At 39.6% G+C, this 18100-nt stretch overlaps 1 protein-coding gene and 1 pseudogene across 1 annotated transcript; both read left to right on the top strand.

Moving 5' to 3' along the window:
* Positions 1-3075: 3075 nt before the first annotated feature.
* LOC112649137 (40S ribosomal protein S19-like) lies at positions 3076-3749 on the top strand (annotated as a pseudogene).
* Positions 3750-6030: 2281 nt separating this feature from the next.
* LOC125754726 (60S ribosomal protein L19-like) lies at positions 6031-16408 on the top strand. Its single transcript, XM_049107839.1, has 3 exons — positions 6031-6075; positions 9632-9638; positions 16093-16408. Exons 1-3 carry the CDS (start codon positions 6031-6033, stop codon positions 16368-16370), a joined length of 330 nt encoding a protein of 109 aa, XP_048963796.1. The 3' UTR covers positions 16371-16408.
* Positions 16409-18100: the final 1692 nt, after the last annotated feature.

Raw genomic sequence — 18100 nt, 5'->3', positions numbered from 1 at the left:
CTCATGGATATTTATTTTATACTTTAAGGTATAATGTAATGTTATTTTAGTTATTGTATTAATTTTTTTTTCAACTTTCACATTTAGAAGCTCCTCCACTTGGTTCCTGATATCCTTTGACATAACCCAACATTGCATATCAGATCTTTTAATTTTTGGAGAAGAGCACTTTTTTTTTTATTTTCAGGCATTACAAGATGGTAGAAGCTCATTTTTTTTCAGGTTCATTTTATAAATTTTCTGCCCCACTACTACAGTCAATCAGTCTTTTCTCAAAGGACCACCGGTTTCTTTTATTTGAGAATGGCATTAGAAACCAAGATCTGGATGCTAGACAATGTCATTGATACTTAATTGTTCTTACTTCTTTGCTTTCTCCACTGAAAGAGGGGGAAAAAATACATGTGTGTATACTAATTCAGGTATGTAAGTCTCTCCAGAGATAGATAGATGATAGATGATAGATAGATAGATAGATAAATAGATCCATTTATATCTATATTAAGTGAAATAGGAGTTCAAACTAATGTCTCCAACTCTAAACCATTAAAAGATGAACCAATCCCAGCTCCCTCCCTTATTTCTCTGTAACCTTCCACTGCAACATTGAGAAAACTGGCTCCTACCATCTGCAACCAATTTACTTAGTTAACTGTTCCACTCCAGTATACCTGTATAGTGGTTTCAAAATGGTCAACCTATCCACCATAGGAAACAATTTTATCAACTAAAGTACAATGCTTAGTCTTACAGTCGCCAACCTTTTTCAAAATTACTAGGTAAACACCTTGTTCTTCCACTCTGTTCCCTTGTTTCACACATTTGTGATACATTCGAATTCTTTCGTTATACTCCAGTGCTTCCTGAGATCTCCCAGGTCTCTAAATCATTTTTAAATTTCCAACATAATGATTTGCTCTTTACTGCGAAGTTTTCTGGGTTTTGGTGAATGCATACTGTCATTCAGCAATCATTACAGCATCATGTTGAATAGTTTCGTACTCTAAACAAATCTAGTATTTTGACCCTCAACCCTTCCCACGATCTTCTGCCAAACATTATCTCTCTTACCAATTCGATACTTTTGACTTTTCCAGAAAATATTATATAATTGGAATCAGTAAGTATTCTTTTCAGATTGGATTCATTCACTTAACAACATGTATTTAACGTTCCTCCATACCTTTCAGACTTGATTGCTCATTTTTTCATCACTCAATTATATTATATTGTATAGTTTAGGATGACAGTTTATTTATTGACCCACCTACTGAAAGGCATTTTGGTTGCTTCCACATTTTGGTAATTATGAATAAGGCTGCTATAACATTTATGTGCAGTTTTCTATAGACATAAGTTTTCAACTCATTTGGGAAAATGCCAAGGACCATGATTGCTGGATTACATAGTAGGCTAAGTATAGTTTGAAAGAAACTGAAAAAAAAAAAAGAAATTGTCGACCTGTCTTCCACATTGTTATCATTTCGCACTCCCACTAGAAATAATGAGAGTTCTTGTTGTTCTGCATTCTCACCAGCAGTTAGTATTGTCAGTTTTTTGGATTATAGTCATTCTAATAGGTGTATAGTGGTATTTCATTATTATTTCCATCCCCATCATTTTGCTACATTTTGTCTTCCTTTTCTGTCTTACCATTGATGAGGGAACAGAAGGCAAGCTGAGCACAAAGCACAAGCAGACATCCTGAAACCTCCCTCCCCCCACTCCCAGGTGGGACCTATGTGACATTCCTGAGGCACTCCTGGTTGCCCTGAAGCTAAGGGAAAGGAAAAGCAAATGGTAAACTGATAGAGATCACAATCCAGCAAGGCCTGAGTCTCCTTCAGTTACAAATGTCTTAGTGATGTTCATTTTTACAAGAAAAAAGCATTCTATTGATAATAGCCTAACTTCCAGAGACCCATAAACTCAATTTCTTGGAGCCCTAACATCACCAACCCATCCATGGCAATGTGAGAAACAAAAGTAGAAGTGAATGCAAATAAAATACAATTTCCTTATAACCTATAGCCCTTTGACAAGAAATTGCCATAAGTAGATTGTAACATTCCTCCAGGATATTATTGTCTTAATGTTAATACTTTACTATAGGGGAAAACAACCTTAACTTGACAATGGCAAGGACTCTGATATCTTGTAGGTCCTTTACAGCATGCAAAAGTTCTTTTGAAAATCTCCCTTTTCCTCATGCCCCCAATCTCCCAAGCATATAGCAGCCACCTCTCACAACCCCAGGGCAGCAGCTCTTTTTTCTCCACAGGTCCTGTCCACGTGTTTTATAGAACCACCATTTTGCACTAAAGACATCTCAAGAATTCTTTCTTGGCCACCAACTCCCAACCTCACCCGGCCAAACCTCACCTATATTCTGAAACTACATCATCATGACTTTGAGGACATCCCTAAACCTTATATTGCACTGCTGTGGTAGAAGCAGTCCCACCATTTAAAATCTTATGAGACCCAGCAATTGCACTGCTGGAGATTTACCCCAAAGATACAGATGCAGTGAAAAACCGAGACACCTGCACCCCAATGTTTATAGCAGCAATGACCACAATAGCCAAACTGTGGAAGGAGCCTCAGTGTCCATTGAAAGATGAATGGATAAAGAAGATGTGGTCTATGTATACAATGGAATATTCCTCAGCCATTAGAAACGACGAATACCCACCATTTGCTTCAACGTGGATGGATCTGGAGGGTATTATGCTGAGTGAAGTAAGTCAATTGGAGAAGGACAAACATTATAGGGTCTCATTCATTTGGGGAATATAAAAAATAGTGAAAGGGAATAAAGGGGAAAGGAGAGAAATGAGTGGGAACTATCAGTGAGGGTGACAGAACATGAGAGACACCTAACTCTGGGAAACGAACTAGGGGTGGTGGAAGGGTAGGTGGGCGGGGGGTTGGAGTGACTGGGTGACGGGCACTGAGGGGGGCACTTGATGGGATGAGCACTGGGTGTCATGCTATATGTTGGCAAATTGAACTCCAATTAAAAAAATAAAATAAAATAAATAAATAAAATAAAATCTAATGAGAAGCTTTCCCCTGGCTGGCAGCGCGGAGGCCACAGGATGCCTGGAGTTACTGTAAAAGATGTGAGCCAGCAGGAGTTCGTCAGAGCTCTGGCAGCCTTCCTCAAAAAGGCTGGGAAAGGGCAGCCCGGGTGGCTCAGCGGGTCGGTGCCACCTTTCGCCTAGGGGGTGATCCTGGAGACCCGGGATCGAGTCCCACACCAAGCTCCCTGCGTGGAGCCTGCTTCTCTCTCTGTCTGTGTCTCTGCCTCTCTCTCTCCCTGTGTCTCTCATGAATAAATAAATAAAATCTTTAAAAAATAAATAAATAAATAAAATAAAAAAGTCTGGGAAGCTGAAAGCCCTTGAATGGGTGGATAGGGTCAAGCTGGCCAAGCATCAAGAGCTTGCTCCCTGCGATGAGAAGTGGTTCTACACACGGCTCCTGTACCTCCGGGGCGGCGCTGGGGTCGGCTCCGAGAACAAGATCCACCAGGAGGTCAGAGGAACGGGGTGAGGCCCAGCCACGTCAGCAGAGGCTCCGAGCGTGGCCTGCAGGGCCCTCCAAGCCCTAGAGGGGCTGAAAATGGTGCGAAAGGACCAAGACCGGGGCCGCAAACTGACACCTGAGGGACCGCGGGATCTGGACCGAATCGCCGGACAGGTGGCAGCTGCCAACAAGAAGCATCAGAACAAATGCTGGGTTAGTAAGTTGTCTCATTCATAAATAAAATAAAAAGATAAAATGAAAATGAAATAAAATCTTATGAGAAGGTCTAAAATATGAAAAGAAACCTGTCTCTCCGGCCAGGGGAATCAGGGGTAAGAGTCCCCCGGGTGCTGGAGAACATGGTAAGAATCCTAAGGGAAGACAGAATTTAAAAAATCGCAACGTGGGGGCAAAGGCAAGCTGCCTGGGAAGAGCTACTTTATAATAAAGATTATTTTCAGCTCAAACTAATCAAAATCCAGCAGATGCAGAAAAAGCTCTCTGTCTTCTCCTCACCTGCCTAAATGTGCAAGGCAAAGGAGATCCTATACCAGGAAGACAGCTATTAGCAAAGACTCCCCTTTACTAAAGAGAATTATCTGGATGCTAGGACAACCTTGTTTTTCAAAACATATTTCACCTTCCTGCTAATGGCCTTCTCCCCATTGTATCCTCAGACCTTACCCCTCTCCTTAGTTCATATGAGCTTCATGCTGCCTCACTATCTTTAGAATTCTAGGTCCCTGTTGATTTCCCGTAGGTAACCCTATTAGATTGCATTTTATTCTCTTAATTTGTTTCATAACAATTTGTTTCTTAGTCAAGCTAGAAGAATGATAGGGCAGAAAAATTGTTCCACCCCAACAGTTGGCATAATCAGTAGCGCACTTTAATTCACAAGACACCACGAGTTCTGAACAATACTACAGCTAAGAGATCTCTGGAATATCTAACAAGCAGTCAGCAAAAGATAAGATTTCTTACCATGTCAGCTGTACAGAGTCTCTATCTAGAGAGTCCAGTGGAGTAAGATGTCGGGAGTCCTTGTACTCTCTTTCTACACTTTGATTAGCATGAAAAATTATCTGTAGAACTACTCGCAGGAACCTAACAACACTTAGGTTAAATTTGGTGAAGTACTCAGGTTATGGATCCATTTCATCTTAGATATGATCTTTGTATTATTTTCTCTGTATCTTTTCTTGTGCACGTGAGGTAAAAAGCTGTTGCTAAGGAACATCTCAGAAGCCAAAACTGCAAAATGTTAGGCAGAAGTGGAGAACTTAAATTATGTTGGAGCACTTGCCACATCAAAAAGACTACCACAATATGATAACTTGGACAAGGTAATGTTTAGATTGACACGAGGTCATCTGCCATCCTCATGAAAACTTCCATACACCAAGGGACACATAAAAAACAATCTAGAACCCCACTGCACATTGCTCTTAGGTATCAGTGTGGCTCCAAGAGTCCCAAAACTTGGTCAAGACCATTAATGTGTACATATTTTTCCTCTCCTCTTATTTTGTGTCCTAAGAGCATGGCTTTATGATCAGTGAGAATATTCTCTTTGGTCTCTCCCATCAGAGGGTGCACTTCCTGGAATGTACTTTCATAGTCAAATAGACTGGGGATCTGACTCTGATTCTCTATCTCTGTCTTTTTTTTTAATAAATAAGTTTTATTGTTTTTTTTTTTAAAGATTTTATTTATTCATGACAGACTCACAGAGAGAGAGAGAGAGAGAGGCAGAAACACAGGCAGAGGGAGAAGCAGGTTGCATTCAGGGAGCATGATGTGGGACACGATCCCGCATCCCCAGGATCACACCCTGGGCTGAAGGCGGCGCTAAACCGCTGGGCCACCCGGGCTGCCCTCTATCTCTGTCTAATAATGTCAGCTCCCAAGGGTGTTTGTCATGAAAGTTTCCAGCCCGGAGAAACCCATGTCATGTCAACTTTTGTTGCTTGTTAGTGCTGTAAAATCCCATTCCAGTGTCCCCCACCCACTGTAAAAAGATGAGCGGTCTGTGCCTAGAGGCTTCTGTATCTTATGGATGGAGATTTCTGTGATTTGTCCTGCATAACTGACCACTCCAATGTGCAGGGACACAGGCAAGCCAAAGAATGTTGTTTGTGAGACTTATGCTGCATAAGTGACCTCAAGAGCCTAGTCAGTTGACATTAACTGGCGTGCAGGTCAGAAATGGCCCTTCCTGTCTAAAGGCCAAGAGCTGCAATTCTTGCTTACATATCCCCTCCTGCCCTGGGCTGGACTGACCACCTAGGATGGAATCCCAGAGGGGAGGCAAGCACATATAGCCCAGGCTCCTTAAAGATGTAAAGACATGATAATATAGAAATGTAGCTCGCTCCAAACATCACACTGGCAAACAAATGTTTAAGTTCAGATCCTTTCTTTTGCCCTATAAATATGGCCCTTAGGGGGATGGTCAGTTGAAAGTCTCACCTGAGGGAAGGATGCTCCTTGACCAGGATGGCTGTCTCCACAGGGTTTCCCCAGCTACTGAGGCTGGATGTTGTAAGTACCCGATTTCATATAACCCTTTCTTATTCTCCTTTACCACTTACTATCACCCTCCTCTATGTATACATTTCCCTTTTCATCTTTCTGTTTAATTAGATTTTTATGATATCAATAAAGTGTTTTTCCCCTTTGAAACCAAAAACACAGCTGTGGTTTATCTTTTCTTCAGAACAACATCTCACAATTTTGTGGGACATTGAAAAATTGATTTCATGACACCATCCTTACTACTTGTGAAACGAAGGTCCATGCTTTCTTAGACTAATTTCGGGAGTAAATTTTTAGATCATAGAGAAGTATGTCACCTATGCGCTCTTTGATTACATCTTACATTTTGGGGTAACCCATTAGGGCTTAGTGGTTTGAGTTGATTAGATCCTACTGGTCAATGGCCAAGATGATGATCCTTCAATTTGGCTATAATGAAAAGAAAAATATTCTTTATAGAGAGTTCTCCACTGTCTTTTTAGTATAATGGCTACCCTTAGAAACTACCTTGACAAGACAAAATCACAAAAAGCAGACTTAAGACATATAAACAAATATTGACATGCAATGCAAATTTCCCTTAAAATCTGGCCTCATTTGCCCATTTTAATTTACCTTTTCCAATAAGATTTACAAAGAGCACTCAGACCTAATCTCTAGGTTCAAAGTGTACATGTTGCTCATGTAGATGTTGAAAGACAGGAATACATTTAACAAAGCACCTGAAGATGAAAATAAAGCTGGCTTTGCTCCTAACTTCTAGGGATTAGTAATCCAGCTGTGCCAGTGTCCCCTGCCAGTGTCCTGGTGTACCCCTGACCCCTACTAGAAAAGAATTCATGTCTCCCAGATAGCAGCAAAATCTTTAATAAAGCCCTTTTACCTTCACATTAAAAATATCCTAGGAAGTTTAGAGAGAAATTCAAAAGGTTAATAACTCATTCACTACTTTCCCTATATAGAGGAAAGGGAGACCAAAATTTCTCCCAGTCCATCCTACTAATGGAACCCAAGATAGAATATGAAGATTTTAATTAAAATATTTTATACAGGTAAAAACCTTTTGAATTACAATTTCTGTTGAAGTTCACCATAATATAAAGAAGCTAATTTACTTTAAAAGGCAGGCTATAAACTATGGAAGGAGCCTCGGTGTCCATCGAAAGATGAATGGATACAGAAGATGTGGTCTATGTATACAATGGAATATTCCTCAGCCATTAGAAACGACAAATACCCACCATTTGCTTCAACGTGGATGGAACTGGAGGGTATTAAGCTGAGTGAAATAAGTCAATCGGAGAAGGACAAACATTATATGTTCTCATTCATGTGGGGAATATAAATAATAGTGAAAGGGAATATAAGGGAAGGGAGAAGAAGTGTGTGGGAAATATCAGAAAGGGAGACAGAACATAAAGACTCCTAACTCTGGGAAACGAACTAGGGGTGGTGGAAGGGGAGGAGGGCAGGGGGTGGGGGTGACTGGGTGGCTGGCACTGAGGGGGGCACTTGACGGGATGAGCACTGGGTGTTATTCTGTATGTTTACAAATTGAACACCAATAAAAAATAAATTTATTATTAAAAAAATAAAAGGCAGGCTACGTACTTAATATTTACGCTGTAATCTAGTTCTTTGGGGAATTAAAAACAACTCTGTGTCTTAAAATCTTTACAAAAGCAGAAATGCGACTCTAGAAACCAGTCAAAACCTACGACTGAAATTTTCTGAATATTGTAAGAGATCAAGATATTGGGACATAATGTCCTGTACTTAGGAGAAAGGGAGGTGAATTTTAAATTACAATAACCTTGAAACATTGAAATAAATCGTTTTGTATTCTTTCTGTCCCTTGAAATTATCAATCTTATGTCTTTAAAATGAAAACATCCCACAACTGCCTGAAACCAAAAAAATAAAAAGGAAAATGAGGTTTTCTTTCTTTTAAAATTTAAACTGCTAAAATGGCTTTTGAGCTCAGACTCTAGCACCTTTCATAACAGACAAATAGGCATCAAATATCCATGTTGGAGAGAAGTGCATATTTGTTCTGCCTTTGTAATGTAAATTTTCTGCCACTTCCATCTTCCCTAAGACCTAAGAACCACTCTTAAATGTATAAAGAATTAGGGAGAGGTGCCTGGTTGGCTCAGAGGGTTAACTGCCTTCTGCTCAGGTCCAGATCTCAGGTCCTGGGATCTCCCAGAATAGGGCTTCCACTGAGCAGGGAGCCTGCTTCTCCTTCTCCCTTGGCCCTACCCCCACCCACTTGCTTGTGCTCTTTTGCTCTATCAAATAAATGCATAAAATCCTTTAAAAAAAAAAAATTAAGAAGCGAGCAGCCCTGGTAGCTCAGCGGTTTGGCACCGTCTTCAGCCCGGGGTGTGATCCTGGGGACCCGGGATCAAGTCCCACGACGGGTTCCCGGCATGGAGCCTGCTTCTCCCTCTGCCTGGGTCTCTGCCCCTCTCTCTGTGTTTCTCATGAATAAATAAATAAAATTTTAAAAATCTAAAAATAAAAAATAATAAATTTAAAAATAAAACAATAGGAAGCAAATAAGTGATACTAAACCTCGATAGATTATATTTGTGTAGATTGTAATTAAGTGTTCTAAAATTGTTTAATAGTACAGCCCGGGTGACTCAGCGGTTTAGCGCCGCCTGCAGCCCAGGGTGTGATCCTGGAGACCTGGGATAGAGTCCCACGTCGGGCTCCTTGCGTGGAGCCTGCTTCTCCCTCTGCCTGTGTCTCTGCCTGTGTCTCTCTCTGTGTGTCTCTCATGAATGAATAAATGAAATCTTTAAAAAAATAAAATAAAATAAAATTGTTTAATAGGGGGGCACCTGCGTAGCTGTGGTTGCGCATCTGCCTTTGGCTCTGGTCCTGATCCCGAGATCCCAGGATGGAGTCCCAATCAGGCTCCCTGCGGGGAGCCTACTTCTCCACTTCTCCATTTATTCTCATGAATAAATAAATAAAATCTTAAATATAGAAGGAAGGAAGGAAGGAAAGAAGGAAGGAAGGAAGGAAGGAAGGAAGGAAGGAAGGAAGGAAGGAAGGAAGGAAAAAAAGAAAGAAAGAAGAAAGAAAGAAGAAAGAGAAAGAAAGAAAGAAAGAAAGAAAGAAAGAAAGAAAGAAAGAAAGAAAGATTTGTTTAATAGCTCTAAAAATCTGACGTCGTGGCATATTTTATTATCTTGAGGTGTTATATGTCATAGAAATAACCAAATTTCCTTGCCAATTTCATCATAATGAACTCTAACCAAAATTTCAACAATGGTCATTTTTAATTCTTGCCATTTACAATTATGGTTTTACACTAATGCTATTGCAAATGTGTTTCCTCTTCAGTGAGACTCACAGAAAGAACTCTTGAGTACGGTTTCTGGTGACCACAGGATCATCAAACTGAATTAGGTAAAAATTTCAAAAACCAGCAGAATAAAATGGATTAAGGCAAAATAAAAATTAATGAGATTGAATGAACTGAAGAAGATAATAATTTTTATGACTTTCTTTAAAGATGCCTAGGTTTTTAAATGTTTTGTTTTTTCAGGTCGAAGGTAATCTTTTTTGTTAAGCTACCTAAGCAATTCCAATTTCGATAAATCATACAACCGTAAGCAGAATTAAAACTTTTATCTGAACCCTCCAGAATTAAAAGGCTAAGCATTGTTATATTTTTATGGCTATATATTTACACAAGATCAATAAGAATTTGTTTTCCTTCTAACAGGTACAATTGGAATCACTGGTTATATTAATCGGGCTTTAACTGGAATGTCATATTTGAAATATGCATAGACTCAGATACAATCAGATTTAAGGAACTCAGGTAGACTTTATGGAGCCAGTAGAGCCCCTTATACATGTTGGCCTCAAACTTTCCTTACAAAGCTTCCAGTAGCCTTAGCTGGTGAGTAAAGGAGGATACATCCTAGCAGGTTCAAGAATATCAGGATATTTGGGAGACCTAGAAAAGAGAGGAAATCACCCAAATCTAGAATTATTCCAGGCAAAATCCAGTTAAGAATTTGGTACAAGTTTTGGTTTGGCTTATAGCCTAGAGAGGCTATTAAAAGTTCAATCTAGAAATTCCATATAAAAAGGTCAAGCAAAACAGATTTAAAAGAACCTTTGTGGCCAAAGACTATTCGTGCTCTGTTTGTGTAAATAAGACTAAATTTATTTTGCAAACAAATGTTAATTTGGCTACCTTTGATAAAAAAAAAAATGAGGGTGATTATACAGAACAAAAATGGTTTAAACAGCTGAGTGAAGTAAGTCAATCGGAGAAGGACAGACATTATATGGTCTCATTCATTTGAGGAATATAAATAATAGTGAAAGGGAATATAAGGGAAGGGAGAAGAAATGTGTGGGAAATATCAGAAAGGGAGACAGAACATAAAGACTCCTAACTCTGGGAAACGAACTAGGGGTGGTGGAAGGGGAGGAGGGCGGGGGGTGGGGGTGAATGGGTGACGGGCACTGAGGGGGGCACTTGACGAGATGAGCACTGGGTGTTATTCTGTGTGTTGGTAAATTGAACACCAATAAAAAATAAATTCATTTAAAAAAATGGTTTAGGGATCCCTGGGTGGCGCAGCGGTTTGGCGCCTGCCTTTGGCCCAGGCCGCGATCCTGGAGACCCGGGATCGAATCCCACGTCGGGCTCCCGGTGCATGGAGCCTGCTTCTCCCTCTGCCTGTGTCTCTGCCTCTCTCTCTCTATCATGAATAAATAAAATCTTTAAAAAAATAAATAAATAAATAAAAATAAAAATAAAAAAATGGTTTAAACAACATACTTGAGTAAATATTAGATTCTAATACTGTTTATGATAAACTAGAGTAGATCCTCTTGTCCCTGACTACCACTCTCAAAACAACATTTATTGATTTTTTTTCCTACCTTTCTGAGTTGGATTCATTTGAGAACAAAAACTGCCCTTTTTCCTGAAGCCCTGCAAAATAAATATGAACAACTTGAGGTAAACTTCAAAGAAATAATCACAATAGCTCATGTAGAGACAGTATTCATGCCTGTTGCTGTGTGGGCCATTGAAAGTTCACCAGAGACATTTGAGCTACCAACTAGGAAAATCTATCATACTGCCACTGCCTGGTCTCCCTCTATCTGAAAATACTTCAATGTTGAATTCCAGACATCTTCTCCACAGGCATTCTTCAGAAATCAGAAACTGATTTATATTTTGAACCTAATCATTAACCATTGTTTGTTTCATTTGTTTCTAGAGAAATGCTTCCTGTTTAGTACCCGATTTCTTAAACCACAGGCCTATCTCTGAAAATATATCTGCATAACCACTTCCTGAAATGATTTTAACTGAACTCACCCAACATGAGAACTAAGCCTGGTTCCATAAGATGGAACAATTTGGGGCCCTGGGGGGGTTCAATTGGTCAGGCAACTTGCCTAGAGTCCTGGGATCAGCCCCACCCAGGACAGGCTCCCTGCTCTGCAGTAAAGTCAGCTTCTCCTTCTCCCTCTGCCCCTCCTCTCTGCTCGTGCTCTCTCTCTCAGTCTCTCTCTCTCTCTCTCTCTCGTGAATAAATAAAATCTTTAAAAGAAAAAAAGAAGAGGGACTCCTGGGTGGCTTAGTGGTTGAGTGCCTGCCTTTGGCTCAGGGCGTGATCCCGGAATCCCGGGATCCAGTCCCGCATCCGACTCCCCACAGGGAAACTGCTTCTCTCTCTGCCTCTCTCTCTCTGTGTCTCTCATGAATAAATACATAAATAAATCTAAAAAAAAAAGAAAGAGAAGAAAGAAAGAAAGAAAGAAAGAAAGAAAGAAAGAAAGAAAGAAGAAAGAAAGAAAGAAAGAAAGAAAGAAAGAAAGAAAAGAAAGAAAGAAAGAAGAAAGAAAAGAAAGAAAGAAAGAAAGAAAGAAAGAAAGAAAGAAAGAAAGAAAGAAAGAAAGAAAAAAGAAAAAAGACGGAACCATTTATTAGCTCCACTTTTAATGTGTGAAACTTGAAGGAAGTTTCAGAGGAAGAAAATGCAGGGGGTACCCAGGTCAGGTTTCCGGAATATTGGCCACTTTGGCATAAAGACAATTTTGAGCTAAAAGTAATAGAAACCCAACAGATGCAGGAAAAGCTCTCTGCCTTCCCCTCAACTGCCTAAGTTTAGACTGGAAAGGAAAGCCTGTACCAGGAAGAGAATTATTAACTGAGACTCCCCTCTACCTAAGAAACTTACCTACATAATAGAGCAACCTTGTTTTTCCAAACATCTCCTTTCACCTTCCTCCTAATGGCCATCTCCCCTTTGTATCCTCAGACTCCTATCCCTCTTCATATAAACTTCATGTTGTCTCATGGTCTTTGGAATTATATGTCTGTGTAAATTCCCATACATAGACATATGATTGATTTTCTCTTGTCAATCTCTTGACAATTTGATTCTAAGTCCACTAAGTCTACACCAACATCTTAAATATGAATAGAATAAAAACATAAAAGGCTCACGCCAGTCTGTGCATCCAGAACAGACAAAAAAACATAGAGGGATGCCTGGGTGGCTCAGCGGTTAGGCGTCTGCCTTTGGCTCGGGGTGTGATCCTGGAGGCCCCTGGATCGAGTCCCACATCAGGCTTCCCTGCATGGAGCCTGCTTCTCCCTCTGCCTGTGTCTCTGCCTCTCTCTGTGTGTGTTTCTCATGAATAAATAAATAAAATATTAAAAAAGAAACATAGACAAGGGTGTGAGAACTGAAATATGATATAAACCACCACTCAAAAAAATTTAAAAATTGAAAATAAATAAACCACCACTCAATTCCCAGAGTAACTGCTAAGTACTACATATGACATTCAAATTCAAACAGCATAGTAAAGGTTTGCACAAATAAACTGACATTGAAACTACTATGCATATGATGTGGGAAACAAAGGCAAAAGAAAAAAAATGTCCTTACTGCCTACAGCCCATTGACAAGTCCTTGAAACAGTTAGAGTGACCTTCCACTGGGAGCTCAGCTGCCTGGATGTTGACACTTTGCTAAGGGCAAAAAGCAATCTTAGCTTGACAATACCCCTGCCAGATCGCCCCAGGATCCCATAAGTCTTCTTTAACATATAAAAATTCCTCTGGAAACTTCCTTTATCTCTACCCCCCAAGACACATGTTAGTAATCATCCTCCAAGCTAATAGCACACCAATATAGATCTGAAGTATCTCATGACTGAGTTTTTACTCAACAGTAATACATGACCTTTTCCTAACAGGAGCTAGCCCCCTCAGGATCCTGGAAATCTTGTTTCCTAAATACCTTGTAGGCTTGTGCTGTCCCTAAACCCTCCCAACTTGAAGTACACAATCAATCAAAGGACACAACCCAGTGCAGCTACTTTCTGCCCACAGGTCCTGTGCCCAGGCATTAATAAAATCAATTTTTTGCATGGGAGACATCTCAAGATTTCTTCCTTGGCCATCAGCTCCAAACCGCATCACTTCAAACCACATCACAAAAAAAGCAAGTTAGAACTTAGAGTCTGAACATAATTATGTTGACTAGATACTAAAATAACAATATCAATTATCTCAAATGGATTGTGATAACCCACTCTCTCCTAACATAAAAATCATAACTCCCAGAATGCAATCCAAAATGACTTGACATGAAGAAAACACGGAAAATCTAACCAATTCTCAAGGGAAAGGACATTCAAAAAATGCTACATCAGAGATAAACCAGATACGTGAATTATCACAAAAATGCATTAAAACCCCTTTTCTATCTAATGACTCAAAAGAAGGAAAGGAGAAAACTCTTGAAGTAAAAAAAAAAAAAAAAAAAACTTCTGATTTTTTTTTTACACTTCTGATTTTTTAAAAAAGATTTTATTTATTTATTCATGAGATACACACAGAAAGAGGCAGAGACATAGACAGAGGGAGAAGCAGGTTCCCTGAGGGGAGGCCTATGTGGGACTCCAACCCAGAACCCCAGGATCACGACCTGAACCAAAGGCAGACGCTAAACCACTGAGCCACCAAGGCTTCCCAAAAACCAAAAGTTTTAAGCAAACAAAGGTATATATTATAATAAAGATCCAAATAAAATTTTACAACTGAAAAACAGAGTCCAAAATAAAACTTTGGGGATGCCTGGTTGACTCAGTGGTTGAGCTTATGCCTCAGGCTCAGGACAAGGTCCCAGAGTCCCAAGATTGAATCCCACATCCGGCTCCCCTCAAGGAGCCTGCTTCTCCCTCTGCCTGTGTCTCTGCCTCTCTCTGTGTGTCTCTCATGAATAAATAAGTAAAATCTTTAAAAAAATAAAAATTTCACTGGGTTGGGTTCAACAGCATAATGGAGATGACAGAGGAAATAATAGGTGAACATAAGCATAGATTCAGGTAAATTAAACAGAATAACAAAGAGAAACAAAATTTTAACAAAATGGACAGAGCCCAAAGAACATGTGGGACAATATCAAAAGGCCACGGTGTCAACGGACTCCAAGAATGACAAGAGATAAAGATTGGAACATAAAACACATTTGAATAAAATGGTAGTTATAATCTCAAATTTGATGAAAGAAATAAATTCACACAAAAAGTATAGCATACTAAAAAAAGGATAAACCAAAAGAAAGCCATATCCAGATACATGATAATGAAATAGGTAAAAATCAAAAATAAATAAAAATACTGAAAATATCTAGAGATTAGATATAAGAGAATCTGCATGATTAGAGGATGGGTCATGAGAAACCATACAGGGCAAAGAAACATTAACATAAAGGAGGAAAGATAAAGAATTCTTTTTTGTTTTTTTTTTAAGATTTTATTTATTCATGAGAGACACAGAGAGAAAGGCAGAGACAGGGATCCCTGGGTGGCCCAGCGGTTTGGCGCCTGCCTTTGGCCCAGGGCGCGATCCTGGAGACCCGGGATCGAATCCCACGTCGGGCTCCTGGTGCACGGAGCCTGCTTCTCTCTCTCTCTCTCTCTCTCTCTCTTTCTCTCTCTCTCTCTAACTATCATAAAAAAAAAAAAAAAGGCAGAGACATAGGCAGAGGGAGAAGCAGGCTCCCTTTAGGGAACCCGAGAAGGGACTCAATCCTGGGACCCCAAGATCATGCCCTGGGCTGAAGGTAGCACTAAACCACTGAGCCACCGAGGCTGTCCCAAGATAAAGAATTATATATGTGTATAAGGCTTCTACATTCTACTTGAAGTGGTAAAATATCAAATTTAAATAGGATGCAAAAATATAAATATATATGTGTGTATATGTATGTGTAGTAATATGAGCAGTCACTATAAATTATGATTGCATATAGGAAAAAGAAAAGTAATTAAAATAGAATACTAAAAGCTATTCAAAGGTACTGGGATGGCTCAATTGGTTGAGTGTCTTAGTTTAGGTTCAAATCATGATTTCATGGGTAATGGGATGGAGCCCTGTTTGGGGCTCTGAGCTCAGTGTGGAGTCTGCTTGAAAGACACTCTCCCTCTGCCCTTCATCCATCTCAAGTGGATGAATAAATCGTCTTAAAAAATGAAAACATAAAAAAATGAAATGATTGCTATTCAAACAATCAAAACGAAAGCACAATACAAAGCACAGAGAAAAAAAAGAGACAAATGGAAAACAAAGAATAAAATTATAGACCCAATCAAAAAATATTAAAATAAAATGTAAGTGGCATAAAGCACAAATGAAAACACTGTCAGACTGCATTAAAAAAAAAAAAAAACCTGAATGCCCTGTTTAAGACCCAACTGTATGTTCTCTCTAAGACACCTATGTTAAATAAGTAGATATACATGGATTAAAAATAAAAGCCTAGGGCAGCCTGGGTGGCTCAGGGGTTTAGCGCCTGCCTTCAGCCCAGGGCATGATCCTGGAGACCCAGGATCGAGTCCCACGTAGGGCTCCCTGCATGGAGCCTGCTTCTCCCTCTGCCTGTGTCTCTGCCTCTTTCTCTCTGTGTCTCTCATGAATAAATAAATAAAATCATTAAAAAAAACAATTCTATGTAGGCTGCTCAGAGGGATACCGTGAATCTAAGGTTGACCACCACATGTATCATAGCCTGTACCTGAAAGTGAAGGGTAACGTGTTCAAGAACAAGCATATTCTCATGGAACACATCCACAAGCTGAAAGCAGACAAGGCTCACAAGAAGCTTCTGGCTAAGCAGGCTGAGGCCCGCAGATCTAAGACCAAGGAGGCTGGCAAGCGCCGTGAAGAGCGGCTCCAGGCCAAGAAGGAGGAAATTATCAAGACTCTGTCCAAGCAGGAAGAGACCAAGAAATAAAACTCCCTCTCTCTTGTCTGTACATAGTGGCCTCAGCATTAATCAGATCAGTTATTCAATAAAACAAACCTGTATCTGCCCCAAAAAAAAAAAAAAAAAAAAGGAATAAGGAGTGACATTGATTACATAATGATTATAGGGTCACATCATCATGAAGAAACAATCGTACTCAACATGCATGCACCTAACAACATATCTTGGTTCTGGAACAATTAAAACATTCATATGGAAAAAATAAAACCTCAATCTATTGCTTACATCTTATTCAAAAAATTAAATCAAAATGGATCATACACCCAAATGTAAAAGGAGGAAGCATAAAACCAATAGAAGAAAACATACGAGCAAAATTATTCTGGGCTTAGACCTGGCAGAGTTCTGGATATGAAACCAAAATCACAACCAATTTAAAGTAATGATAATTTTGACTTCATCAGAATTTAAATTATTTGCTCAAAAGCAACTCCATTGGGGCGCCTGGGGGGCTCAGTGGTTGAGAGTTGGCCTTCAGCTCAGGGCGTGATCCTGGGGTCGTAGGATCCAGTCCTGCATCAGGTTCCTTGCATGGAGCCTGCTTCTCCCTCTGCCTAAGTCTCTGCCTCTCATGTATGTCTCTCATGAATAAATAAATAAAATCTTAAAAAAAAAAAAAACTCCACTACTAGGATAAAAGGACAAGCTGAGCTACATTCCTAAAGCATAAAATTTCAAGTCATATATCTAACAAAGGATTATGTCTACAACATATAAATAACTGTCAAAAAGCAAGAATAAAGAAACAAAATTTAATTCTAAAAATGGGCTAACCACAAAGAGACATTTGATCAAAGGAAATACGTGGAATGGCAAACACGCATGCAAAAAGTTGCTCAGAGGCACCTGGGTGGCTTGGTCTTTTAAGGGTTTGCCTTTGGCTGAGGTCCTGATCCCAGGGTCCAGACATCAAGCCCTGTGTCCCACTACCTGCTCAGGGAGGAATCTGCTTCTCCATCTCCCTGAGGCCCTCTCCCCTGCCGATATGTGCTCTCTCTCTAAAATAAATAAATAAAACCTTTTTTTAAAAACGGTTGCTCAGTCTCATTACACATCAGGGAAATAAAGACAAAATAAAGTCACAAAGTGATTCCACTACACACCTATTACAATGAGTGCCAAATCCTGGAGAGGATGCAGAGCAACTGGAAAACTCATGCATTGCAAATGAAAAGAGAAAATGGTACAGGTACTTCAGTTTCTGGTAATATTAAATATATACTTCTCACCCAGGTGCTACTCTCAGAATGTTTTAATGCAAATCAGAACAAACAAGCCTACTCCCAGGTATTCATGGCAAGAGATATGAAATCTTATGTTCACCCAAAACGAGTATGAGAATGTTCATAGCAGCTTTATTCATAACAACAAAAAATGGGAAACACCCCAAATGCTCATCCACAGGTAAATGTCTAAGCAAACTGTGGTAAATGCATACTATGGGATACTACCCAGCAATAAAAAGGCATAATTTGCTGACAAATGGAAAAAGCATACTAGAAAAGGCAGAACTAGAGAGAGAGGGTTTGACAACAAAGGGGCATCATTAAGTTTTCTTAGGATGTAAGAAGTCTTCTGCATCTTGATCAATCGTGGCAACGTTTACAGAATTTCATGCACTTGTGAAAACTGACCTAACTGTGCATCATAAAGCACATATAAAAATTTACTGCAGAAAAATTTTCTTGAAAGCTGGG

The sequence above is a fragment of the Canis lupus genome, chromosome X, assembly GCF_003254725.2.
Source record: "Canis lupus dingo isolate Sandy chromosome X, ASM325472v2, whole genome shotgun sequence".
In the NCBI taxonomy this organism is placed as follows: Eukaryota; Metazoa; Chordata; class Mammalia; order Carnivora; family Canidae; genus Canis; species Canis lupus.
Note: the sequence above shows the minus strand (reverse complement) of the source record. Positions and strands in the feature narration are given on the sequence as shown.